We start from the raw sequence: 26,277 nt of genomic DNA, 5'->3' as shown, positions 1-26,277 counted from the left end.
TGGTTCAGTGGGTGGTTGAATGGCTTTGCCAGCCATTTCCTGGCTGTTTATATGCAGGTGTGACTGTTGCACAATTTATGAGTGTCTAATTTGGCCTGTAATGCTTTTCCTATACATAAATAAGATAATGGAAGTACCAGAGTGAATACTGTTCGTCAAGTTAATTGTAATTGAATCCCCATGATGTCAGGTGCAAATGTGAGGTCAGGCAAACTGCAGCTGAGCTGTTAGCCTGTTTATGTTACTTTGTTAAGACCCATGTGAGCTGGTTTGTTAAACTGAAGAAATTAAAAGCACTGAGATAAGATGTACTGGGAGGTGCCGAACCATCAATAATCAATGTTAAAGTTGTTTCAGGAGTCGTTACACGCAATAAAATGTACAATTGAAATGTTTTGACATCAGTTAGTTCACCCAAACTGCAAATATATTCAAATCATAAAGAGATTTTCTTTCAAGGTTTTGGGATAAAACTTTCTATTTACAACTACACCTGCTGCTGAAAAGATTATAGGTTGCCACATAATTAAAAAATTGGTTGAAGTTCCTCCCAAATTGACCAGCAAGTCCTTGGTTTGAGTCCTGACAATAGATCCTGACTGTCTTTCCCTAACCCCAGTCTAATTAAGGCAAAAATTCCCCTTAAAATATATAAAGATATATTTTTAAGAACGATTAGGAAGCAAAATCAGGCCTCTTGTATTGTCCACTCTCAGGTCTGTTGTTAATATCCGTGCTTTCATCTGTGGTTTTGTTGCTTTGACAAGTCAAACTGTTTGCAGGGAAATTTTTTTTTTCTATCGTTATTGCTTCCTGAAAACAGTCCTTGGTGCTTTAGCTAATCTGCAGGCCTCAGTGCAATAGAACACATAGTTCCAGCAGAAGCAGGTGTACGTTATCTCTCCTGACTATCCTGAGTATCCCCCTTTACTTAAAAGACAAAAATGTATTTAGATTCACTGCTGTGAGCATGAAAAAAAGCATTCTGCTCCCCCGCAGGCAAAAGTGACTTTGACAAACTGGGGCAAATACAAATATTACACTGCAGGATGTTAGTTATATATTGTTTAAAGATCAGTGAATGAAAACAGTGGCTTATATACTAGCCCACATGACACACTGCAACCTTGTATTTGGCGCAACTAGACCATGACAGAACAACAATAGACAGTAGACTGATATCAGATCATGGCCAGCAAGCCCTCTTCTACAATACATTCATTCATGCAGCAACACAGCAGGCAGCAGTTTGCACGATAAGTTATCCAAGTCAATTAAAGGGTCTTCTCCCAGGCAGTAAATTGCAAGAGTCTGATCTGTTGTTGACCTCGAATCCCAGTCATGACAAGCTTCTCACTACCGTATTTCACTCAGTGTTCTTTCTAATGTACCAAAACTCGCTTTAGTTACGTGTCTTTTTCAACATAATCTCTGAGTTTACTCATGAGTGCTCTGTGGACATGTTATTTGCACTTTTTGCACATACTGTTTGATGGTAATGATTTTTAGAGTTTTATAAGTAGGCCCACAGTGCCAAGTATTTTAAAGGCGATCATACATTTTCTGATTAAAGTTTTTGGAAAATGGTTATTAAAGAAAAGCGTTTGAACAGCGGCCAATTTAGAACAGCTGTTTTTCTCAGCCTCTCTCCTCTTATGCAGGACCACAAAGCCCTGCGAGGCAAATGTGGCTCTAATTGGCTCTGTACCTAACTATGTGGCTCACTCTGAGCAAAATGAGTCAATCAGCATAATTGTGCCAATTAAGAGTCCAAACATCTTCTGCGATGTACCTCTGGGTATGGGAGTGTTTCAACAAGCTCTTCCACTCAGGCCTTCTCTGACGCACACGGATATGAACTCAACCTACCCAAAAAGCCCTGAAGACATACACACACACAAACACACGCACACACACTCACACACACACACACACACACACACACACACACACACACACACACACACACAACTTACAGAACCTCAACTACAAACTTGCTGTAACTTTTATCGGTCACCATGAGGACCGCAGTGTTTCTCTGTGCTGCCGGGTTAAACGGATGGATTTCGGTTAATCAAGGTTCACTCATATCAGCATTCTGGCACCTCCACTAATCTGAGGCTGTCTGCTTTCCAGATCCACACCTGAACACACACACACATTTGCACCTCAGGGCCAGATTGATTATGTCTCTCTGTCATGTGTGCTAGCTTGTTCACCTGAAACTGACAGCACACTTCAGAATAATAAAATGGGTCTGGCTTGCCCTTCCCAATGATTTCAGGCGTGTACCCAATTCTAGCCTGAGCTGATCAGATGATCTGCCCAAATGCTCCTGTCGTGTGAGAGGTTAACAGACATAATCTTAATGTTCCCAACTGGTTTGGAAAATTTTACTTGAAATTATGTAGTGTGAAAGAAACACTGATGCAATTTTGAGCAGAAATTTAACAGCCAATGAAGAATCATCGATACAGTGTAGCTTAACTTGGAGCAGTAGTTAGCACCATCCCTGTTTGTAAACAGTAATAAAACTTTAGTTCCAACTCACCTCTAGCTCGACGTGCAAAATAAAGTATAATCCATGTTTCTTTCGTCTTCTCAGACATGGCTTCTTCTGTAATTTTTCCTCTTTTTCTGTTTATTTTTTAAGCGAACATTACGCAGACAAACTATTTACAACATTCCACCTCCTCTTATTTTTTTAGGATGACCTTTAGGTACGGTATATGGTCCTACGTCTTGATTGAATCATCCCGTGTGCATACATATGATTAAATGGGAAATATCGTATTAAATATGAGGTCTCCCAGGTATTTAAAAATCATTTCAGATTTGAAAATCCCCTCGTGACAGTCATTAACTCTGCAGATGGTCCTGCTATGTGCAGGTTATTCAAAAAGATGAAACTGTTCAAACAGAAAAGAACACCACAGCATCATTTGGTTCAGACGTGGGATGGGTGGTGGTGCTGATGGTTGTAATATATGTCTGCCTCATTTGGGTGATTAAATGAATTATGGAAGTTGCTTAAGATGAGTTGTGGGAGTCTTATAACAAATAAAGGGAGAGAGAAATTGAGCCAATGTTTTGATGATTGGATCGAGTTTTTTCTCCTTTTCAGCATGTGTCTTCCTCCTCGTTGGGTGGAGCAGCAAACAGATGTAGGCTCATGACACAGTGATGAAATTTAGTGGAAAACAAAGCTTTTGAACATTTGGAAGATTTCAGAATGAGCACATAACATCTTGATATGATGGTACGATAAATATAAGATAACAATGTGCCTAGATTCTTTAAACACCTCTGAGCTGCAAAGAAAAAGAGTGATGTGTTGACCTGAAAAGCTTGAAGGCACTTCAACTTGAATTCATTTCAGAAAGTCTATACAACGACATCTTTGTCAGTACCCCATTCTGACTGTGAAAAGAGAGGAGGAAACCTAGGATACTGTTTTTGATAGGAGAAGAAAAGAAATGGAAACGCCCTTCACAACTTTGCTCACAAAGGGTGAAACGGGATAGTGCAGTGCCGCAGGGTTTTTTCAAGACGCTACAATGAGGTGTGTCAAAAGAGAAGAGAAAAGGTCCTTTACAATTACAGTCCAGGCTGAAAAAAGCGATGTCACATTAGAGCACTGTACTAGTGGACACTGTGTGTCTTTAGAGTAATCATGAAATCCAGCTGAAATAGCCACATTTGTCACGTTTGATTTCATTTATCAGCAATGTAGATGATGCCATAAGGGTCGTGATTAACAGATTCCCATTATTACTATGGGGGATTTGGAACATGTACAAAATTTTAGGTATTTTCATCTTCTTCAATCCCTCCCCTGATTGCCTTTGTAAGTGAAAATGAAAAGCAAAAGCTCCGAGGGGTCTGTCACCCTCATTATGATGAGTTAAAAGTGCCTTGATGTGGTTCAAAAGAGGCTGCAGTTTCAGACAAAAGCTTTGGCCGTCCCTTTTTCAGCTCTGTGTCTGGCCCAGAACAAAGAGTGTTCCCCCCTCTGACCTGTAGCCATCTCCACCCATCAAGGCCCATTGGCCTGGGCCTCGCCTGACACGCATGGTCAAGCCACCAGAGCACAGAGGAAGAGGCTAAACTGAACTAACAACTGCAGATGATTGACACAGCAAGATAATCTCCCTCTGCAACACTATTGAATTTTCAACTCTTTACTGTGGGGCTTTCAGTGGATAGCCTGTCTTTGTGTTGCTTTTTTGTCCTTATATTCCTCCCATTACATCATTAATTTCTTATCCCTTTTCTCTTTCCTCTCTAACATTTAGCGTCTTACCAACACATCTTGAACCTGGAAGCAGTTGAAAAAAATGGCTCAAAATTATCTAAGTTTCCTCAACATTTAATAAGGTGTTGCTGATTCAACCGAATAACCATTTGTTCTGTCCCCTCTCTGAAGTACAGTAGAAAAACAGCATTTTACGTCTTCTTTTTGTTTTTTTTGGCTGAGTTTCAAGGATGAGCAAAAGAAAAAATTAAGGCAATAGGCAAACAATACTATTTTATGATTGTGAATATATCAAAATGAGTAAGAGAGAAGATTTAAAGGTCTGAAAAAACAGGATGTCGAGTGTCTGATCAGATATGTCATCTTTTTGCAGTACCTGTATTTCACACAAAGATACAATACAGGTACAAACAAAATACCTGATTATTCAGGACAAGAAACAAAAACAGTGGGAAAATGTTGCTTGTCATCTTTAACCCATTTTCTTCATTTTTGTAAACAACCTAAAAACCCAAGGGGTCGCTCAAAAACTTGATAGAATTGTCAACATTCACTAAAACCTTTATTTCACCTCTGTAGCAGATAAAAAAAAACATGAAATAAAAACTTAAGAAAAGGTTTTACAGGTTTAGTTTCTTTGTAAAAATGACCTGCCTTTACCCTGTTGTTTGATAAAAATCAGTAAGCAGTACTTAAATAGCCACCATGTGGATGTTGCCTCAGGTCTTAAAACCCATGTTCCATCACATGAGGTTTGCCAGCTTTGTAATCTAACTTATTGGCCTCCATGTCTGCAGGAACCCTGATGGGGACGTTCAACCATGGTGCTACATCGCAGACCACGAAGATGGAATCTACTGGCGATACTGTGACATCCCAACATGCCAGAGTAAGGGATCACCATTCCTCCGTTATCTCTGTCTGTCATTCTCCTGCCCCTCCATGCCCCGGGGGCCATATCACACACATAAGCACCAGCAATTTTCATCATTCTGCTCATCTGCTCTCCCTCTATGAATGGCTTTTATAGACTCTGTGGCTTGTGTACAGCTATTATCGTCCAAAAAATGCTTCTAATTGCCTCCCATCACCCCTAAACCTGCCATGTATGGGCCTGCCCTTACTTTAATACGAGCTGTCAATCACTGCCTCTGTAGTGTGTGCGTGTGTGCGTGTGTGTGTGTGTGCTTAAGATTTGTTTCCCTTTTGGCTTTTTAGCTTGTTTGGACTGGCTTTTTAATGGGAGTGATTTGGTGTATGTATCTGTTTGTAGATGTGTTTTGTGCACGAGTTGCTGTCCAGTAATGCCTGTATAAATGTGTGTGATGGTTTTAGAGCTTAATGCTGCCTCTACAAAGACGTACAAGTCTTTAATCCCATTATGATTATTGCCTGCACCTTTTTAATCACTGCCATTGAAAACAGACTGAGGCACATCAACCTGTTCTTTTTTGATCATTATTATTCCTACTAGGGAAGCGCAGAATGATCATCATGGTGCCGGATGTTTTATATTTTTAATTGGGGAATGATGATTCGTATTTTTTTAAGTATCATAAATTGATTTTTTAATATTTCCTGAAGCGATATGTCAAGATGGAAGTGGGGTAGTTATGCAATTGCTTCATCATAGTCTATCTGCTTTTATAACAGTTGTCTTTTTCACCTTAAGTAATAGCAGCACCTGCTAAAGGTTGGTTTATTTTAATTATAAAAGTAATTACAAATTTTAAAATCTTTAATCTAGTGTACATTTATCCCTTTTTGAAGCCAAGTTTTGTATATTTATTTAAAGGATGGTGATTTAAAGGCTTACATATGCACCTGGGGTAGTTTTCATTTCGGCCTGGCATTTATAGGTCCTCTTGAATGTTTAGTGTTCGATTAAACTTGTACAGAAGTTCTAGAATCAGGCAACCAACAAAATCACAGTAGACTGTAATAGTGATTCACAGTTCTTGTAGAATTTAAATATTTTTCAAATTTTTTTCTTTTATACCTCAATTTAGTCTTATCGACAGGAAGTAAAGCCTGGAGCAAATTACAATTGTCATCAGGCTTTACTTCCTGTCTGGTAGACTAAATTGAGGGCTAAAATTGTCCTTCGTCTTCAAGAACAGATTTCTGAGTAAGAATGTGTCATGAATGTGGCCCATTGCCTGCACAGATAAAAGCCTCGCCTAAATACATAAAAATGCATCATGTGGTCGAACTTGAGGTAACGTGGTGGACAGTAGTCACAGCTGCAGGGTACATAGCGGGAGGTACACTTTACCGCCAGGTCTCAAGTATTCCCCCACCCCCACCCCACCCCCTCTAGCTATCCCACCATTATCCCGTCTGAGTAGCATGCTTGACTAAAGCCTGCTGTTTGAATAGCTCAGAATAGCTTAGAGCCATTAAACCATCTAATAATGCCTGTTGGCTGGATGGCTTGTGTGTATCCACATATTTATCCATGGTGTTTTTGCATGTGTGAATGATTGCATGTGTATAGCAGCTTCCCATTAGACTTTTGACTGACCTACTTCAAACAACTGCCCATTTAACTCAGTGTGTCTAGGCCAATATCCCAAACCTGTATGGTTTTGGAGGGAAGAATAGTGCAGCCCACACCGCCTCTGTTTGGAACCAGTCTTGTCCTCTATCTTTGGTAAAATTAGGCCAGCTTTTGTTCCAGATGGGCTTACCATGCGCTGGTTCAGTCTTGTTTTTGTCTAGGATCCAGTACTCCATAGCATGTAACTCATCCCTTTGACATGTGGCAAATTTCTAACGGCTGAGAACTTCGCCCATATCGAGTGTAAATCTTCCTTTTTTTTCTTTTGGGGCATTAAAAGTTATACAGAGTATTGTAATGTAAGAAAAAAGAAATGAAGTTTGCTGTGAGCCAGGCATTCAGTGACATGAAAACAGTTTCTCCCTGCAGGGATACTAGGGAGCTTCCAGACACAAATGATCCGTTTCATTTATTGTGAAACCACAATCGCCACATGGTACCTTACCTTCTGTTGGTCCTTGCTCTCAATATACTGCCTTCAGCTGCCAAGCGACGGGGGACTTATGCTCTCTCAACGGTTTTTACACAGTGTTTTCAGGGCAGGAATGTAGCGTCACTTCTACACCTCGCCACTCTGTATAGAACACCCTGAGATGGAATAAAGGGGATTTGTTTGCTTCAGGACCATGAATGCAAAATTTCTTCCCCTCCAATTACATTTTTGTAAATGAATGCATGATGATGTCCACATTTCTCAGCCCAATTTTATGAGTTTTTCCTGGTATTTTGGGGTTTATGACAGTATTTGGGGTCTCCAGTTGTAACTCATAACTTGAGACGTCTTGATTTACATAAATTACAGACTGACTTACCATTCATGACGTGAGACTCTTAACACAAGAGTATTGAAAAAAAATGACACTTTAGCATTTTGAAATATAGTTGTGTAATATTTTTTTTTTATGTTTATTGGACAAGAGAAAGGCCAAGGCATGAGGCGAGGGCTTGCACAGAGAGGGCTTGTCCAAAAAAATTTAAAAACCCTCTGTCAAGGATATAATGATTTCACTTGTGTTTGTTTGTCAACAGGATTATGCGGGATTATGTGGTAGATTTTCACTGAATTTAGTGAGGGGTTGCAGTATGGACTAAAGAAAAAACATAACATTTTGGGGCAGATTCGTCATAGTGCCCCCCTGGAGCAATAAGGAAATTACAGTGACACTTTGATATACTTCTCCTAGTCGGTTGGCTATCGTCATCTCAAATTTGTTCAAAATTGCCTTAAGAATTTAGTGATCAATTACTGGGAAGACTTTGAGTTTTCATTAGACAATGAAATGGCCACCTTGCCCTTACCAGCACGAGGTGGCCATTCTTAATGTTTTACCAAAAAACTGAATTACACATGATCAGATTTTTTTCTCAGATCTCCAGTTCACTGGATCATGACTCTTACATGGTCAAGACGGTAGGATCATGAACTGAATAACCTATATTTTGGAAAACATGGTCAGAAGGAATTTTATAAAAGTCTGAACTTGGCTTGGTTAACAGTAATACAAAACAATTGTGAAATCTCGTGCTGGAAGATGAGAAACATGAAAGAGAGAAGCTTGACAAACTTACCAACACAGGGAGGAAATGAAGGTCAATCAGTTGCTTAACCTATTTAGCAAGAGGCTAACATTACTTAGCGACGCAAAAACTTGCACTTGAAAAAGACAAAATGCGCTGAGTATGACATCAAAGTTAGGTGACTTAATTTTGCACAAAGCAAATATACGTTGTGTGCTTCACAAACTCGAAGTCACTGTGAAACGCAAACCTTTAGTGGTGTGAAGCCGCGCCAATGAAAACAATGATGAAAGCCATTAAATGTAGCTGCATACTCTAGTTTTAATGATGCGTTAACACATTTCAAAAAATGTTTCAGCAGCTTGCCTTCATCTGGAAAATTCCTACTTTTAGTCAGGTTTTTTTAGTTACAGTGTGCAGCTATAGGTGGAATAGCTTTTATCACAAATGCTGTCACAGCAAGTGGCACCAAACTCCTTCAATGAGCTCTCAGATGTCACCCAATTTCCTCCTTGTTCAACTGTACATTCTCCCACCTCAGAGGTTGGAACATTCCCACTCCCCAGTTGCACGTGAACTCCCTATAAAGTCACATGTGGGCAGGATTAGCCAGCTTTGTTTTGGTCTGTGTAAACAAGCAAAGCGCCATAATGATGGCATTTTCATAACACCAGGATTGCAGAATCTCTGTACACAACGGGTTAGTGTCAGTGTCTAGCCTGCACACACAAAAAAAGGCTGAAAAACATTGTGTGCCAGAGAAAGTGCAACAAAGGTCTTTGTTTTCATTTTGTCTAGCTTTTGTTTTGTCTGGGCCTCCTTTTTTCTCTCTTTTTTGCTTATATTTGATGTGGTGCAGTTGGTAGTTGCAGGCCACTAGCTGATCGAGGCACCTGGAGCCTGCCAGTGTTATTCAGCTGGGCACCCTTTCATCTAAGGTCATGCCACCCTGGTGAGGGTGACACACCCTGGTGCTGTAGACGCTTTCCTGGCAGGTTATATGAGGACAGTGTGGATTATAGTGTAGTGTTGTTGATCCCAGTAATCCCTCCTGGCAGCAATTATCATGTGGTGGAATTATTTTAACACTTCAAAAAAGTGACATTGTCGATGCACATTGTCATCTGAACAAACTGGTGTTCCCATGTTCTTTTCAAGTACCGTAGCATGACACTGCCGCTTTAGTTCCCCTTCTCATTTCAGTGCCACCAAAGACTCAGTTAAGCACAGCCTTGTCATGGCTTGTTGTTATTTATTGAAACCAATTTCCTGTATAGCAGACCAGCCTAAATACTTGTGAAATATTCATTCGCCTCATTGAATTGTTGAGGTGTTGTGCAGTACAAGTCAAGATCGTTTCAGGATTATACTTTCTGTTTTGTGCCTCTATGTGTTAATGCTCTCTGACAAAGTCACACAGAATCTAATGAAGTGTGAAGAATTTACCAGTCGAGCCCCCAGCCACACCAGTGGGTCCATCAAGCACCTCAGTTTGTCAAGTACTTCTGACAGCCTAGTCAATTATTGACGTGCTTAAGTTTTTAGTTTCACACAGGACAGGTGATTCCTTGAGGGTTATTATGTGTTTTCTTTCATTTTAGACCAATTTCTTTATTATTTTGTTCAATTGCAGTATGGGAAATTTCACTTTACAGACCAAACCTAAAAAAATTGTTTGGAATTTTAAAGAAACACAAATTCAGAAAAGTGAATTCTCATAATGAATGCTATAATGTTTTTGGTGTTTTGTTTTGTTTGGGTTTTTTTTGTTTTTGTTTTTGCATTTATCAATTTTTCAGACTTTCTTTCAGCCGAATGTCATCAAACTTCCTAGAGGGTTGTAGCTCAGATTAACCCATAGAATTCTGGTGCACATCCTTTTACCATAATGAAAAATGGCAATTCTCTGTGTGTCCTCTAGTTTTGCATGTGTTTCTCATTGTTTTGTATTTTTGGACCTCTATCCATCCATCCATCCATTTTCTATACCTGGCGGGGCTGGGGCCTATCCCAGCTGACATTTGACGAGAGGTGGGGTACACCCTGGCCAGACTGTCACAGGGTATTTTTGGACCTTTAGATCACAAATCCCTTTCTGTATTGTTAGAAATGAACTGTCTTTTCGAAAACACGTTTCTTACAGGGTAGATCAGGCTGTATTGTTTTGCTGTGGTTCATTTAACCTGACATTCATCTGCTCGCTGATATGCCCCGGCTGAAGCTGACTGACGTGGCGTGAAACTGTCAGAGTCCTTGAGCACTTGCCAAGACAAAGAGACTTTGATGTGTATGTCACGAGCTTGTTTCTCAACAACATATAACCAAGAAAAACTTGTTGTGCCACTTTATTTTCCTGGAAAAGTTGAGCAGCTTTTCCCCTTAATTCAATTTACTTCTTAAAAATAATGACGATGGTAATTATAATATCACATTGTCTTTCCCTCATGGACTCCAAAATGGATGTTTACTTACCAGAGTCATGAAAATGCAAATGCAATTTACAAGAAATCATTTATTTCTTGATCAGGTGCAGTGATATCTGAATGCAAAACCTCCTTTAGCTTTTGAAAATAGTTCCCAATAAAAGCATATGATCGACTTTTTCAGTTAGTGATGGAGTGCGATGTGTTTCAACCCCTTTGAGTCATAATTCATGTCAGAACAATTAGTGTCACGATGTTCATGGGAATATAAGTTGCTTCTTGTGTGACCTGAATGTATCGGCTACTCTTTCATCTATCTGAACACATGGAAGAATGTCTAATTAACTGTGTCTTTCATTGTGGAACAATAGTCTACAATCACCACATACATCTGGGAGGTGAAGCAGACACACCTTGAAGACATTAAGACAAAGGAGTAATGTGTTTGGCCCAAGATTTTAGTACTGAAAGACAGAGGAAACTATGCAGTGATGAGATATTGTGAAAATTAAGAGTGATTATAAAGCTGCTAAATGGTACTTTGAAGTTGTGAGACATCTGAGTCAACCTTCAGGAAACTGAATCAGATGAGATTCATATCTGTGTCCAAGAACTGCACGGCTTGTTCAAGGCTTTGAGATGAAACCAACCTGCTCCTTGGTCACAGTTTTACAGGTTTTCAACCTTGTCTTCTTTTGAAATCATCTGTCTTGGTAGTCATAAATGTCCATCTTTTCTACAAAAACACAAGCTTTAAAGGTTACTGCTTTGTGACTTGCAGTAAAATTGTTTCACATCCTTGTTGTGGCGATTTTTGGCAGAATACTGTAGGCTGCTATTATTAATTATTAAAACAGCCCTTCCCTATTAATTATAGCAGCCAATAAATTATGTCATCACTATTATTGTTTTGAACTACATGTCTCCACAATAAATAGATGGAGATAGCAGGATTACATAAAAACAACGAGGCCGATTTTCCCCAAACGTATTGGTGGAGGAGTGTAGCAGGGTTCAAGGGAAAACCCATTACGTTTTCGGTCCATTTAGCGTAGCGAAAATGGCATTTTTTTCCGCTGAGTCTGGCTGAAGGCTTTATTATCCTAAGACGTGGCTGTCAGCAAGATTACGAACATGCAGAGTGCTCAGAGTGCCCTCTGCTTGTGTAATTCAGGATCTCATGACTTTTCCTATGCGCCGCCACTAGGTTGACAACCTAGAAAAAATGTTGAAGGGGTGGGAGTGAGACCAGAAACTAATATCCCTATACAGTATAATGTCCCCTTCTGGACTTTAGTGCTCCTCTTGACTTCAGCTCAAAATCTTTACCAATTTCAGTTTGGTTTATGACTAAACACTCGCTGTAAAAATCCCATCGAATGTTTTGAAAAGGTCTATCACAAGTTCTCAGAACACAAACTGACACCTGAAGCAATTGAATTTGTCAATTAATGTTTGTAAGGGCATTTTATGAGTAAAATCAACTCTAAAAAACTCAATATACATACATTTTTTTTAGTATACGGCATATTTTATTGAGTTGTACATTTACAAATATTTCCAATCACTGAAAATTGTAAAAATGAGCTAATTTCATTCACCCCAATGGTGTGTTTCAGTTGGTAGCGTTTGTCAATGGCTTCATGTGCCCTTCGGTGTATTTGTTATTGCATAATACTTACCCATTACAGCCAATTACAGCGCAGCCACAGTGCATATCTTTTCCATTAATTTCATGCCATTTTGCTGCACACTAATTAAATAATCAACAGCTTTATGATGTGCTAAAATTGACGGCAGGATTGAAAAGTAGGTTTATTTAGTGCTCTTCCAGTCTACCAATCACTCAAAGTTTTTCTAACATATTCATCATGTTCATATGGTTTGGAAGGAGGATTTGATGGGCACCAGCTTTAGTCAAGGAGCCAGGGATCAACCCAGTAACCCTCTGATTACAGCTACGCGACCAGATATTCTAATGTTAAAACTTTCAACGTGGTAATAAAGCTGTTTTAAATAGGATTGTTTTAAAAAGCAGCACTGGGTTACGCCATGATTGAATTTATGACATAAATTCAAACTTTTAGTGATTTAAGTGAGATAACATGAATGCGGGTTTAAATACAATATCGTGTCCAGAGCAGTCATGACCAAGCAAGATTCCTCAATGCTTGAGATGAAAACAGGCAAAACGCTTGTTAAAAATAATGCCTATCAAAGGTGAGCAGGTGCGTCCGTCTCTGCACCACAGAAGGTGCATCGCATCATTACACACATTAAAGTGTGGGAAACAAAAATGAATGTGGATAAGGTTGAGTGAAATTACATCTTGAAAGGTTTTTACGAAAGATTCTATGGAAAAGTCACATAAACGGGTCAACGAGTGAAACAAGAAGGGTGAGTCAGAATAAGCAAGAAGCCCAGACAAGTGGAACATGTTGGACATGTGGTCTGGCAGTAGAGCCCAGACTAAAGCACCACAGCCTTGCCTCAGGCTTGTTGTGGTTCCCTGAACTAGAGATGCTTTCAGGTTCTGTTATTGCAGTATTTATCTCACTCTGTCATTGTTTTCAGAAGCTGAATATTTTTCTTAGGTGGCCTTGTACCAGGTTTTCAGCACTGCCAACCCTCCCAGGCAGGTTCAGGCATCACAGAGTGAGAAGCGAGTGGGTTATTTGTTATACTTTGGACACCATAAAATTATTTAGCGCTTCAGAGTGGATACGTGTTGGAGCTATTTTGTGTATTCATGCAACTGAATATATCTGGACAATTCTTAAAAAGAGAGAGGATATTTTGGAGAAGTGATTTCTTACCATTGTTTACTTATTTAAGAGGCCATTATAGGAAAGAGTTCATTATTTAAGAATTATGGTTGAGGTCAGACATGTCACACTGCTGGTAAAGGTTTGGTTAGAGTGGCTATTTTTAAACAGTTAAAATAGGAATAAGTTAGAAAACAAACGAAAAGGTTGACTTGTTCTTCAGTTTTACTAAAATGATCAACGGAAGAAAGTAACATTTACGCAGCGAGTACAATTTTTACATACTTGTCCATTTGTATTTCAACTTTCCACTTTTTTTTCCGCTTCTGATGAAAAGAAGCAGTGTGGGTGAAATTTCAAATATAAATGAGCTGTTAAGTCCTCCACCAAATAGTGATTTTTCTTTTTGATGTGTTTGTCAGTATTAGATTTCTTCCTCTTCCTTTTTCCTTCCTCTTTCATTAATCATCTTGTAAACCCCCCCCCCCCCCCCCCCCCCCCCCCAGGTTTTGGTCTCTCAAAATGGTTCTCAAACTAGCTCTACCTGTAACAGTGGCAACAGTGTTTATGCACAGTTACTGTGGCAACATTCACTTGTATTGGAGTAGCTTTAGATTGCTACTTTGGAAGTGTCACACAGTTACAACAGAGGCAAGAGGAAGAGGCTCATTATGTGGCTCCCCTTGAGAGAGCTACTTTCATAAAGAACCCCTTTTGTATTATTCAAATAATTAATGAATGATAAAGTGTCCTTTTATTGTTAGAAGAAGCAATCAAGGTCCAAAATTTTCATTGTTGCCTCAGTGCCCTGACTAAGTTGACAAATTACCTTTCAGGATGGTTTTTCTTACCAAATAAATTGACAGTTTTCATAAAAACCATCACACCATCTCCTCAATTTGTACAGCTATTTAGGGAATAATATACCATATGTGTGGAGTTTTGAAGTTTTAAAGCCTGTGCACTCAAACAATGGAGGTTTTTGTCTCCTGAATGAACACTTGACTGTCCACATGGGGATGATGTTAACTTCCTGCTAAAATTAGACTTGATAAACATCCTCTGGGAAACAGGAAGAAAGATTTTGGACTGTAGAGCCACGGAGCCTGAAATCAAGAATCCTCAAGATATTCAGAGATCAGAGCCAGCTGAGATAAATCGTGCTAATATTGTTTGCTGATTTTGTGGCATCGACATCCTTCATATTGGGCCTATCCTTAAGAAAGTGGTTGGGGGAACTTCCTCTGTGTTATTTGACCTCTGACCTCCTCATAGCCCCACCACACCTGCCCTCCAGGGAATTTTCTGTCCGCGGTGCAGCAAGGAAACTCAGACAGAAAGTAGAGACTCTCACCAAAACAACCCAGAGGACATTAGAAAGATCTCCCAGCAGTCCCTCTTTCAACATGGCTCAGGTTAATTCTGCAAAGGCCCATTAGGGAATTAAAGGTATTGATCACCAAGGCAAAGTAGCAACCTAGAATATTTGAATCGTAACAACTAGGAAGTCCTTGTTTGTCACCTGTTGGTGAAAAGAGGAGATTAATAGCAGGTCAACTCATTTAGAACTAGAGAGTGACAGCTCATCTCCAAGTAAGAACAGGTGGACATTTGCTTAGGGAATAAGAATAACAACAACAACAACAACAACTGAAGCACATCTAATTAAAGACCTTGTATGTTTGTTTGTTTTTTTACTGTCATACTTGCAGGCGGAACTGGGCGGTGGTGCTTTCAGCTCATAGTCTGGTTTTACCAAAAAGCACATTTGTTTAAACGATACTACTCTGTTGTGTCACAATGAGAGACAGCGATGCGATGCTGGTTCACATGACAGCAACATCCTAGTCCTCTCGAACGTGAGCATTCTTACTTTTTCGTCCGAAAAAATAAGAAATCAATTATGTTAAGGCCATTTTTTTCACTATTTGCTATGGACCACGCCCTTTATGCAGTGAAATCAACCACTGATGTCACATGTTGAAGGTACGTTTTTTTTGCACAGTCTTGGGGACCTATTCACTTTATGGACATCTAGATAAGCAGGACAAACGAGAAGTCCATCTCTTTGAAATATCGTGATATATGGAAATGCACTGTAGTGCTTAAATACTGCCTGAGGAGGCCACAAAATGACTGCTAATCTTTTCATCCATTTGCTCTACATCAGGTCCCCTGGGACTCCTTGGGGCTCAGGCTATTTGGTTTGTCGGGAGAGGTGGAGCGAGGCGATGTGGCGACCATTTTTCATCTCTCCCTGCATTGTTCTGTCCGGTCTCTGCTAGGGCACTAATTATTCATTTAAAGCTCCAGCTCTTCCCTCTTCCCTCTAATTAGATGGTTAGTCACTCTCCCAGGGCCTCGGGCTGGGTCATTGATCTCCTCCATCTCAATCCTGTTGTAACATAGCCTCTATGGCGCACACACACACACACACACACACACACACACACACTCACTCACACACATGCAATGTTCAAAAGGATAAAAGAGGATGTACAGATACAGTAATCTTGTACATACCATACTGACACGCACACATTTCATTTCTGTCACTTCAGAGCACTTTCTGACTTCTGGTACCCTAACTGACCCTTAATCTGGTCTGCCATGTGACTTGGAAAACAGATTTATATCCCAAGAAAACATGAGGAATACCTGGAAAACACACACACACACGTGCTGACACTGTATTCTGAACATCCCACTGGTAAATTCAGTCAGTCAGACACAAATACCCTCTTTCTGTCAAGTAATAACTCCCTTATTGTTGAACAAATGATCATCTTTATGGCCAGAATAATTTATGATCTGCGCATTGAAACAAAGCATAAACGAAGCAGTGAAAGACATAACAGCGACACCCACCTTCTTATAAACAATGCTGAGTTTCCAGAAATGAGTGTCCTGGGGGAGTTTGTGGGATATTTCTCGGGTACTTTTGTGTTTCTCAGGCTCTGGTGCAGTCAGCAAGACTAATCATTGGTTTGATGAAATGCAGCAGCTGTATTTGTTTATATATTGAATATACTATGCTACAAAAGTGTGTGATAAATAGGGCAGAAACACAGTAAAAGGGAGATGGAGCAAGGAATAAAGGAGAGACAGAATGGCATGGGGGGTGGATATCACATAAAAACTGTAATATTTCCTTGCTTTGTTGCACTTTGAATTCCTGAGAAGTCAGTGTGTGTGCATCTGTGTGTGTTTGTGTGTGTGTGTGTGAGAGAGAGAGAGAGAGAGAGAGAGAGAGAGAGAGAGAGAGAGAGAAATATGAATGGTTAACCTTCTGGAGGTTCATTAGGCTTGTGGAAGTGTTTCCAAGGCTCCATCATACCTGTGTTTCAAATTAGTTTCATCAAACCTTTTAGCACTTACATTAAGGAATGTGCTCTTAAACTCTTGCTTTTACTTTACTTTTTTAACTCTCTTGACTAATGAGGGAGCACTAACGGCTTGTCTCCACTTCCAGTGAAATTACACGTTAATTAACAAATGGCGCTGCTTAAAGAAAAATTTTGGCCTCAGTAAAGGTTGTTTTGTCTCGCATTCATGTTGCAGTTAAGAACTATCGAAACAAAATCTCTATGTGATGTAAAACTCAACATAGGGAAATATAATCTGTGAAAGGAGCGTTCTCTTGAATGTTTTTTTGCAGCTCGATGGGGGTAAAAAGGAAAAACACGCTCCTGTTCAAGCATTTAAAACACAGCCAGAAGACAAAACATGAGATATTAGATGTAACTGTAAAATGTAAAGGTATGTAAAGAAGAAGGAGCAATGAGGCAGCCTGATGCTGCTTTGGGAACGATGATCGTGTGCGTAAAATGAGTGATAAAGAATAATTAGCTGGAGACACAATATGAACATGGGGGGGATGGTGTGGTGTTATGGTTGGTATTTGCTTCATTTCCTTCGGAACGCCGCCACTGCAAAACACTGAGGTGTTTACAGCCTCATTCAGCCTCTCAGCAACCTGAAATCAGCATATTTATGCACTTTGATGTGCAAAAAATGAAAAATGAGTGTAAATATAAAATAACCCTTTTCTGTGATTTTAGTAAGTTAATCAGAATCGTTCAATGTGGAGCCTCCATGCTGCGCTTACAAAACACAGCGGTGATATCAGAGCGGGGGCCATCAGTCAGCCTCTTTAACGCAACCTTTCATATTCCCACATCCTGAATTCTCATGACAGCAAGGGAGATGTTTTTCAGAAGAAACAGTCAACAAAAGATCATGTGTGTTAGCAACAGACTCGCACTGTAAAATGAGGACGCTTTCAAAAAATAATTCCACTGCATCCAAAGGGCAAAGCTACATCAAATCAATTAGTATTTTTAGAGGTATTCTTCCAATCATCTTGGAGGACTGGCCAAAGCAGTAGCTGATTGAGGTAAATTTGCTAGTGCCACATGGTAAAAGTACCCTGTCACAAGTAAAATCTTTATTTTAAAAAGTTAATTATTGAGAGTATTATTATTATTATTAAAATGTACATATTCAGGGCTGTAAAATGTCCCTTTTGACTCTTAAATACATGATTTAAGGGCGGCACAGAGGTGCAGAGCACTGTCGCCTCACAGCAAGAAGGTTCCGGGTTCGAGTCCCGGCTCGGGCACAGGATCTTGTTGTGTGAGTCTCCATGTTCTCCCTGTTCCTGTGTGGGTTCTCTCTGGTGCTCCAGGTTCCTCCCACAGTCCAAAGACATCAAGAGGGGACGCGGCTGATTGATACTCTAAATTGACTGTAGGTGTGACTGAGAGTGTGAATGGTTGTTTGTCTCTATGTGTTGGTCCTGAGATGGACTGGTGACCTGTCCAGGGTGAACCACGCCTCTCCCCTGAAGGCTGCTGGGATAGACTCCAGCCCCCCCACGACCCTTAACAGGATAAGTGGAAGAAAATGGATGGATACATGATTTTTGTATAAGCAGGACTTCCATGAGTTCAGTGTATGTAGAGGAGTATCCCAACAGCGAGGATAATCTTCTTTATGGATGATGTAAAATAGATGCTAGTTTTCTCTCAACTGTGTCATACTGGGAGTTGTATTTTAGGTAATAACAAAACAATCATGAATTACAGTCGAAACTAAAGCTGTCGGATGAATACAGTGATGTAAAAACTACAGTGTTTCCCTCTGAGATTCAGGGAGGTTAAAAGTCACTCGGAATGAGGAGTATTAGAAAGGAGTAATGTACAAATACCTGAGGAAATGTACTCAGTTACATTCCACTCGTGGGATTTCAACAGCCTCAGTTGCTTCTGTCTCATCTTGTGATCCCAGATGTTCAGATCAGGTCTCAATTGGCTTCCTACCAACTCCTGTGGTACTCAGTGTTCCTCTCGTTGCACGAAATACCTGTAATTCTTCTTGCTTCTGGCTGGATGTTTGTGGTTGTCATGCTGCAAAATGAATTTAGAATCCAAATGCATTTGCATCATGAAAAGAATCTGTGTGTACTTTGAGGCATTGACGGGAGCCCGAATTCAACACTCTCTTAACGCTCATATCATATCACACAGTGCTTCATAATCTCATTGCTGTCAGGTAAATCTCTCTGGATTTCACAGTATATGGAGAAGTTGGTTTGTTTTGTTTTGTTTTTTTTTTAGTTTTCGTGATTTTGATTTAATGACATCAGGGTTGTACAGGCCAACCTGGTTCCTTTCTGCTAGACCTCTAATAACTTGAATATGGATAATTAACTTAATTAAGCATCTCTTTTAGACTTCCAGTTGTGATGAGACCAAATGGATGCAAGTCTGACAGTGACACAAGTCATTTAAGTGTGGTGATGCTCAAAAGCAGCAACAGTTGAGTATTCTACATGTGTTGACTGTTGTTTCTACGAACTGTCACCGCTAGATCATAGCAGCAGAAATGCAGCACTTTCGCTTAAAGTTCGCTTCACCTTGGCGGTGGTCAGATGTCGTTTTCCAACTGCACACACTAACATGTTTAGTTTATCCCTCTATCTCACTGGAATATTTCACTTATTGCAAAAGGAATGTTTGGAACTGATATGGAAATCATATCTCTTATTGAACAGAAGATATAAAGTGACTGTCTTGTACAAAAGGTTTTGGGAAACGATAAAGTGACTGTATTTTTCACCCGATATCTGTTTCCACTGGAAGTGAATAATATTCATGTGCGTTGTCAAAAAGCTATTTAACAGTGGGTCAGGTTAATGGTGAGTCATGATGTTGAGCAGATGTTCACAGCTATATACTGTACATATTATTTTGACCTATTTCACACTGTGATACCAAGGGCCAAATGATATCCGGGCTTTGGTCCTAAAACACTCCTCTTTGAACTGATGACACTTTAGCGTATTTCGCTTTATTGTTTTATTCAATATCCCATATCGCTGCAGGCTTTTTCAGATACATTTTTCAGTCAGTGTCACCTCAGTGTCTCTTGTAGATTATACTAAGGACAGACCTTGTACTGAAATCCTGCAGTGTTTCAACAGTGATTAAAAAACTGAGATTTTAAAGGTCCGCTGTTCCTCAAGGCTTATATTCTCCCTTGGTTTTCTGAACTCATCTTTGAAGATATCTTGCTCGCTGTGGTGGGTGGATTAAAGCAAGCAGACGTTAACTGTTACGAGTAAAACTATTTTTGTGGAACACACACAAAAAATCCTTTTAAAAACAAAAGACTTCTTTAGCTCTTCTTCTTCCTCCAGTAGATATTTCTTCATCTCTAACCTCCAGATGTCATCAAGATTTATACCAGTAATTATGTTTCTTTAATAACATGTTTGTCCCCCCCTCCACAACTCATCACTCGACGCTCATGTGCTCCACGCCAAATGCACTTGCCAAAGCCTGTTTGATGTTTTGTTTGTTAAATCGCACTGTATTGTTCTTTTCTCTTTCTCTCTGATGTGTTTGGAGTCTGTGCAGTTGTTGTGTCAAAAGACGTGTCTCCTGCTCCCTGCTAGACAGACGCCCATGAACTTTGTTGTTCTCGCAGCACTGTATTGCGGGTAAGCGAACTGACTGCTCCTCCTGAGGCGAAGGCCGCAGGCTGCCGGTTTGTGAGGAGTCTGGCAGTAGTCAGGCCTTGTTTAGGTTTCTGCCTCTGACTTTGTTGGAGTCCCCACTCCTGCTGTGATCTCCTGAGGTTTTCAGAGGTCTGTTCTGGGCTGACTGGAGCATTTATGCACCTTGTGTTTCCTCCATTTCTCCCCTCTGGCTCGTTAAAGTCTAAATTCTACCGACAGCTTTAAAGCCTTGAGTGCGTTTGTGTGTTTTTTTTTTCTTTTAATGTATGTGGAGATATTTGCACTTGTTGCGTCTGCAAAGCAGATGTTTTTTTTTGTTTTTTTCTCCCCTTGGAACTATTTTTTGGTAAGGGATTTTCATGCAAAAAAACGTTCAACTTTTTAAAATAGATGCAGTGTTTGCAGGGACGGTGCAGTGGAGAGGTCTTGTCTGTCTCCAGTTCCACACGAACACTCCTAATGTGACTTGATCCCACCACCTGCCGTTTCTTCAGCCCCTGGGACAAGAAGAGGACAAAGACAGATAAAATGACTGCAGTTTACAATCATCTTGTCAAAGCAAGGTGAAACTAGAAGGGCATTCGGAGAGCTCCACCCAGCTTACACACTAATATATGCAAATCCACACCTGAAACCATCATATATCTTATCTCAAAGTATGAGAGACATGCTTAATTTTTTTTTCATCAAACCGCACATTCATAAGTTTCCCCAATTTGTACAGTGATTGAATTAAGGTCACCTCCATCTGAAACTATTTTAAATCACGGCCTGTTTAGTGGACACGCTTACTGACATTACTCGTTGTTTTGCGGACTTCCATTTTTGAAAATCAAGAGAAGGATTTCGACTGTCCTTATCTTTTCTCTTTTCTTTTTTACAATTGAGGTTACTATATTCGGACGAGCTGGAGCAGATAGTTAGGGTGTGATGCAAATAAGCTGTGAGGTGAGGTCACAACCAGCTGCCACTCAAACAGGCTGTACGCTTAATTATGCATAACGATAGGCCTTCATATAATGTAAAAGTAAAAAGTTGAGACGAGAGGGGAAATTAACTACAAAGGCTAAGAGTTACAGTTAAATTTGGCCACTTTAGCACATGGGCCCTGTAGAGATTTACTTGAGTTTCTAACACTATTGTAGTAAATTTAATCAGAACTTTACTTAAAGCCTCGATACTATCATTATAAATACCTGATTCAAAAGTTAATTCTCCCTTATCCCACGTTCAAGACCCTACACTAACTTTCATGAAGAATCAGCCTGGTAGTTTCTGCATAACCCTGCTTCCAGACTAACTGCAAAAAATGTAATCATAACTTCCTTGACAGGGAGGTAAAAAAAATAAAGAGCACTGCTGCCTTAAATCTGACTGCAATTACAAAAAAGCTCCACTGACAATGTACCAGCGTGTCTTCCTCGGGGGGAGGTTGTTGGTTCCCAACCAGGTGTTTATCTCTCCTCTCAGCTTTCCTCCCGCACACTTTGCTCAGGTTAATCCAATGTGTGCTCAAGTGATAGATTAAAAAGAAACTGCTGCTACGGCTGTCCCACCTTACCCTAAAAATAGGAGTTATCTGGAATACTCCCATTACTGTCATGTTTACCTTAAACTTGTCTTGTTATTCATTCCTTACATTTCCAAGTGTGAATGATGGAGTCTTGCTAAATGATTTAAGCGGACATTAATCCATTTCCAAAGCTGTGCCTTTACTGAAAAGAAATTTTACACATTATTTATTGCAACTCTGAGGGTGTATGAGGATTTGTTTTTTTATCTGAAAGAGTTGACATCATATGTCAGAAACATGGCTGCAACCGTAGCATGTCAGCCACTTTATGGTTTCAAAAAATGGCTGAGACTCAGAGTGCAGCCTTCTCTCTGCCAGTCTGTTTTTGTTCATTTTCCTCCTCCCCACCCCTTAATTTTTCCAGTCATGAGTGAACATTCTTGTGTAAAATAATTTGTGTGGAATCTAAAACATGTCACACTTTTCACCCGAAAGCCATTCTCACATGGTTTTCCCCTGAAAGAATCTGCAGAATCTGTTTTGCAAGTAAATGCGTTATTATGTCAGCCAAAAAGCTGACAACTGGCATGCTTGTGACAGTTCACGTGGATGCCCTTTATCATGCAGGGGAGGGCGATGGCGAGTGATGTCCTCCATGATTATATTACAGATGTGCGCCTCACCTCTTTTTTCTTCTATCTGAATCTTTATATATTCCGTATTTGAATCATGACGGCCTTGTGTAAACGGATTATTTACTGCCAACACCCCCGTGCCAGTTGTTCACTGGAGGAACTCGCTGTCACCAGAGTAGCAGGCAGCTTTCGACATGCAAATTTTTGAGAGAACAAGCGAAAGCTCGAGCGGAATTCATTTCTAGGACAGTGTTGGTATACAGAGTCAGGGGACAAGCCACTACACAGGCTCTCAGCATGTTGTCAGACTTGGCAGCGTCCACAGAGGTTCTTCTTGCAGACAACTAAAAACATACCGCTTTATGAGATCCAACTTTTTGATCAAACAATATTTATATTATACAAAGTAACTCATGAGAAATATTATAAACTATCCCATCACAGGGGTAGCCGAAGACATGAGACATTTTTCAGTGATTTTTAGGATTCATATTAGATGACTGTATATTGATATGACATAGATATTGTGGTCGTGGGTTAGATATGGCCTGAGATTTTGGACGATATCGTGATGTAGCATGAGTGTTTTTCTGGTTTTTAATAAATGAAGAGCTTCTCTTCTTTTCTCCTCTTCTTTTTATACCAGCTGTAGAAATGTCTTCAGACAAATAAGTTACAGTGCCAGTTGATCAGAAATGCAGAAGCAAATCACGAGCGGAAATGTTTTTTGGCTGTTACATTGAATCTGTTGAGTGTTTAATCGCTGTACTGAGTTCTGAATGATAGCTGAGTCTCTGATGAATACACAGTGGGTTAGGGAAGTCAGACTGATTCACCTGGAATGTGAATATGAATCTAGAAATGTGTCCAAAAAAAACCACCTTCCATCTGTGATTAGTGGCCTATTTGTGTCACATTTTAAGAGATATTGATGTGATTGCCGCAACAATGCTCCAAACCAAGAGAGTATAAATTGAGATGGTGCACAAGTGATATTTGATTGTAGCTTGCATTCATGCGTTACAGTATGTTGTAGGGAGATCAAGCCCTTGCACAATCATGACTGCTTCAGAAACTTTTAAACTACTCCAAACAGTTTAGCACCGTAGGAGCTCTCTAATGGCTAAGTGCTTTTATCTTTTATCAGGATCCTGTCTTAACTGTTCGGGGACTTTCTCCAAAAACGTCAAAATTTGAAGACTTCTAATAACATTGCCCCAGGTGTGTGTCACCCTGGATGTGTGAAGCAAAGTGTCAAACTTATAGAGCTCAAAGGAATGCAGTAGCTGAAGTCTTTACAAAAGTTTACCATAACAACTGACCATTTTATCCTTAGAGTTGTAGAATATACTGTAGGTTTTATACAGTCACATTTAGATCGCGCGTCCAGAGTACTGACCTCACCCAACAAACAGCTCCAACAAAAGACATTCTCCGATTTTGGATGACTAAAGCGGATAAACGCAATCAATAATCTAATTTACACTGGTGAAATGTTAAACATCCTCATGTGATACTGATCGCATCTCAGTTGTTGTGTGTAACTAATCAGTTTTTTCACTCTTTTGTCATCTTCCTTTAGTGCCTGGGAACTTGGGCTGTTTCAGAGACAGCGGCGACCCCCCCACCCTGTCAGGCACCAGCGAGACCTCTAACAAACTCACCATCCAGAACTGTATCAGTTTCTGTCGGAAGCAGCGATACAAGGTGAGACTGCAGAGGGCACATAAAGGAAATTTATAACTGAAAATGATGTATTCACTTAGATAGAAAATGGGATTCTGTGGGGGAGGAATCATAAAGAATATTGGGACATTATAATGAGTTCTTTTTTGGGCCTCTACCAAAAGTTTGATGTGAATTGACAAACAGACAGACATACATCAAAAACTTCACCTCCTCCTTCTGGCAAGTCCAAATGTGGCCACTCAATAAAAGCAAAAGAATCCAGTTAATTGCCTTTGTCATGTCTACAAATGACACAAGTTAAGGTTTTTGAAACTTTTTATGTAAATCATCCCCACTGGCAGGCCGTTTCCGGGCTGTGAGGTCCAGTGCCACATTTTTTTTGTGCAACTTTTAGGCTTCCTGTTTCAAAGCAAGTAGCGGATGACAAATCATCACGGCAATCGGGGCTGACAGCTGGGAATGAATGGTTATTAGCCTGGTGGGCACCTCCTCTTCAGTGCATTTTCCTCATCTCTGAGCCTGGCATGCCATTGTCCCTGCTATAAACAGTGCCAGGTGTTCATTTTCTGTCTCAGAAGATCCAGTTCAGCTCCGTCTGCACTGACAGATCCTGACAGCCCCCCACCCCCACCCCTTCTCTCAATTCAGCAGATGTTACAAGATGCGGTGGCAGATTGGCATCGCCTTCCTACCGTACGACTGTCGCTTTCCTTAATTCGCATGTGAAACATCAATGCTCAGGAGTATAGATCCTGTGTGACTGTGACAAAGAGCATGCCTGATGAGTTAGACACTGATCCATCACTTGTTTGCTCTGCCAGATCTACTCACATTAGACTTCTCAAAAGCTGCTTCATCAGATGGAATAATGCAACAAGGACATAGCTTGATACGATGAACTGAGGCGCCATAAATTCCTATTCCATGAGAAATATGCAGAGTGGGAAATGATGCAGTACCTTCGTCTCTGTGGATTCATTTAGGGCCTAAAGATTGGACAATGGTGTCCTTCTGATTGAAGGACAATAGCTCTTTTGAGGACAGGCAGCCAGTGGTGGCGGGGTCAAGACGTGATGATTTTTGACGTTTCACATTCCTGCGCCGGCACTTTTAAAGAACAGTTCAATAACAGGTTCAAAGATAGTAAGGCACTATTTCTCGACTTTTGCTTCAAGACACACACCCTGTCAGCTGAGACCTTGTGTTTGTACGGACTCAGATTACAGAATTATGTTACCATGAGGAAATAAAAAAATGTATCTCAAGTTGCTTGACTGTCAAAATATAGAGTAATGATGAAATGAAAGCAGGTTCACATAAAGCTGAAAGGAGAAACTCAAACTATAAAGTTACATAAGAGTTTGATTGTTCAATTTGATTTGATTTTATGACAAGCTGTTGATTATCACACAAACTGTAACACGCCAAGCATCAAATGTGGGTAAATTTTGTCTTCCGTGCGTAAATCTTGGAGGGAAATCTGCCATCTGGTGGGTAAATATTTGAAAAAGTAAGAGAGTTATAAAAATCATGCAAACTAAACTGTCGTAATACTCAAGATGGAGGTGAAGGAGGTCTCCATACTTAGTTTTATTCTTGTAGTTCCCTCTCTGATACACTCTTGTATGAAAGACACACACCTGCTCCATAAATAATTCTCATCCTGCACCACCTTTTAGCCGGCAGGACAGATCACACCATCACACTAGTGAGAAACTAGGTCAAGCCTAAGGAGGTTGTTGAAATCGACAGTGTTTTTTTTTTTTTTTTTTTGGTCTTATTTTCCTTTATTTAAAAAGATACATCTGTTATTACTTAATTGTTCTTTCAATAAGACTACAACATTATTGATCATCATATAACAAAACAAAACCATAAGGTCCACTGATCTAAAAAAA

At 40.0% G+C, this 26,277-nt stretch overlaps 1 protein-coding gene across 2 annotated transcripts in view; it reads left to right on the top strand.

Moving 5' to 3' along the window:
- kremen1 (kringle containing transmembrane protein 1) overlaps positions 1-26,277 on the top strand; it is a 68,893-nt gene that overhangs the window by 29,806 nt on the left and 12,810 nt on the right. For both annotated transcript variants that reach the window (XM_086206841.1, XM_086206840.1), the window contains exons 3-4: positions 5,053-5,144; positions 24,273-24,397. In XM_086206841.1, coding sequence (XP_086062967.1) covers positions 5,053-5,144; positions 24,273-24,397 — 217 coding nt within the window. The remainder of the gene's footprint in view (positions 1-5,052; positions 5,145-24,272; positions 24,398-26,277) is intronic.

The sequence above is a fragment of the Aulostomus chinensis genome, chromosome 6, assembly GCF_037954235.1.
Source record: "Aulostomus chinensis isolate RoL2024-O1b breed Wild chromosome 6, RoL_Achi_v1.0, whole genome shotgun sequence".
NCBI lineage: Eukaryota > Metazoa > Chordata > Actinopteri > Syngnathiformes > Aulostomidae > Aulostomus > Aulostomus chinensis.
The sequence above is the reverse complement of the archived record's forward strand: the minus strand, read 5'-3'. Positions and strand labels throughout refer to the sequence as shown.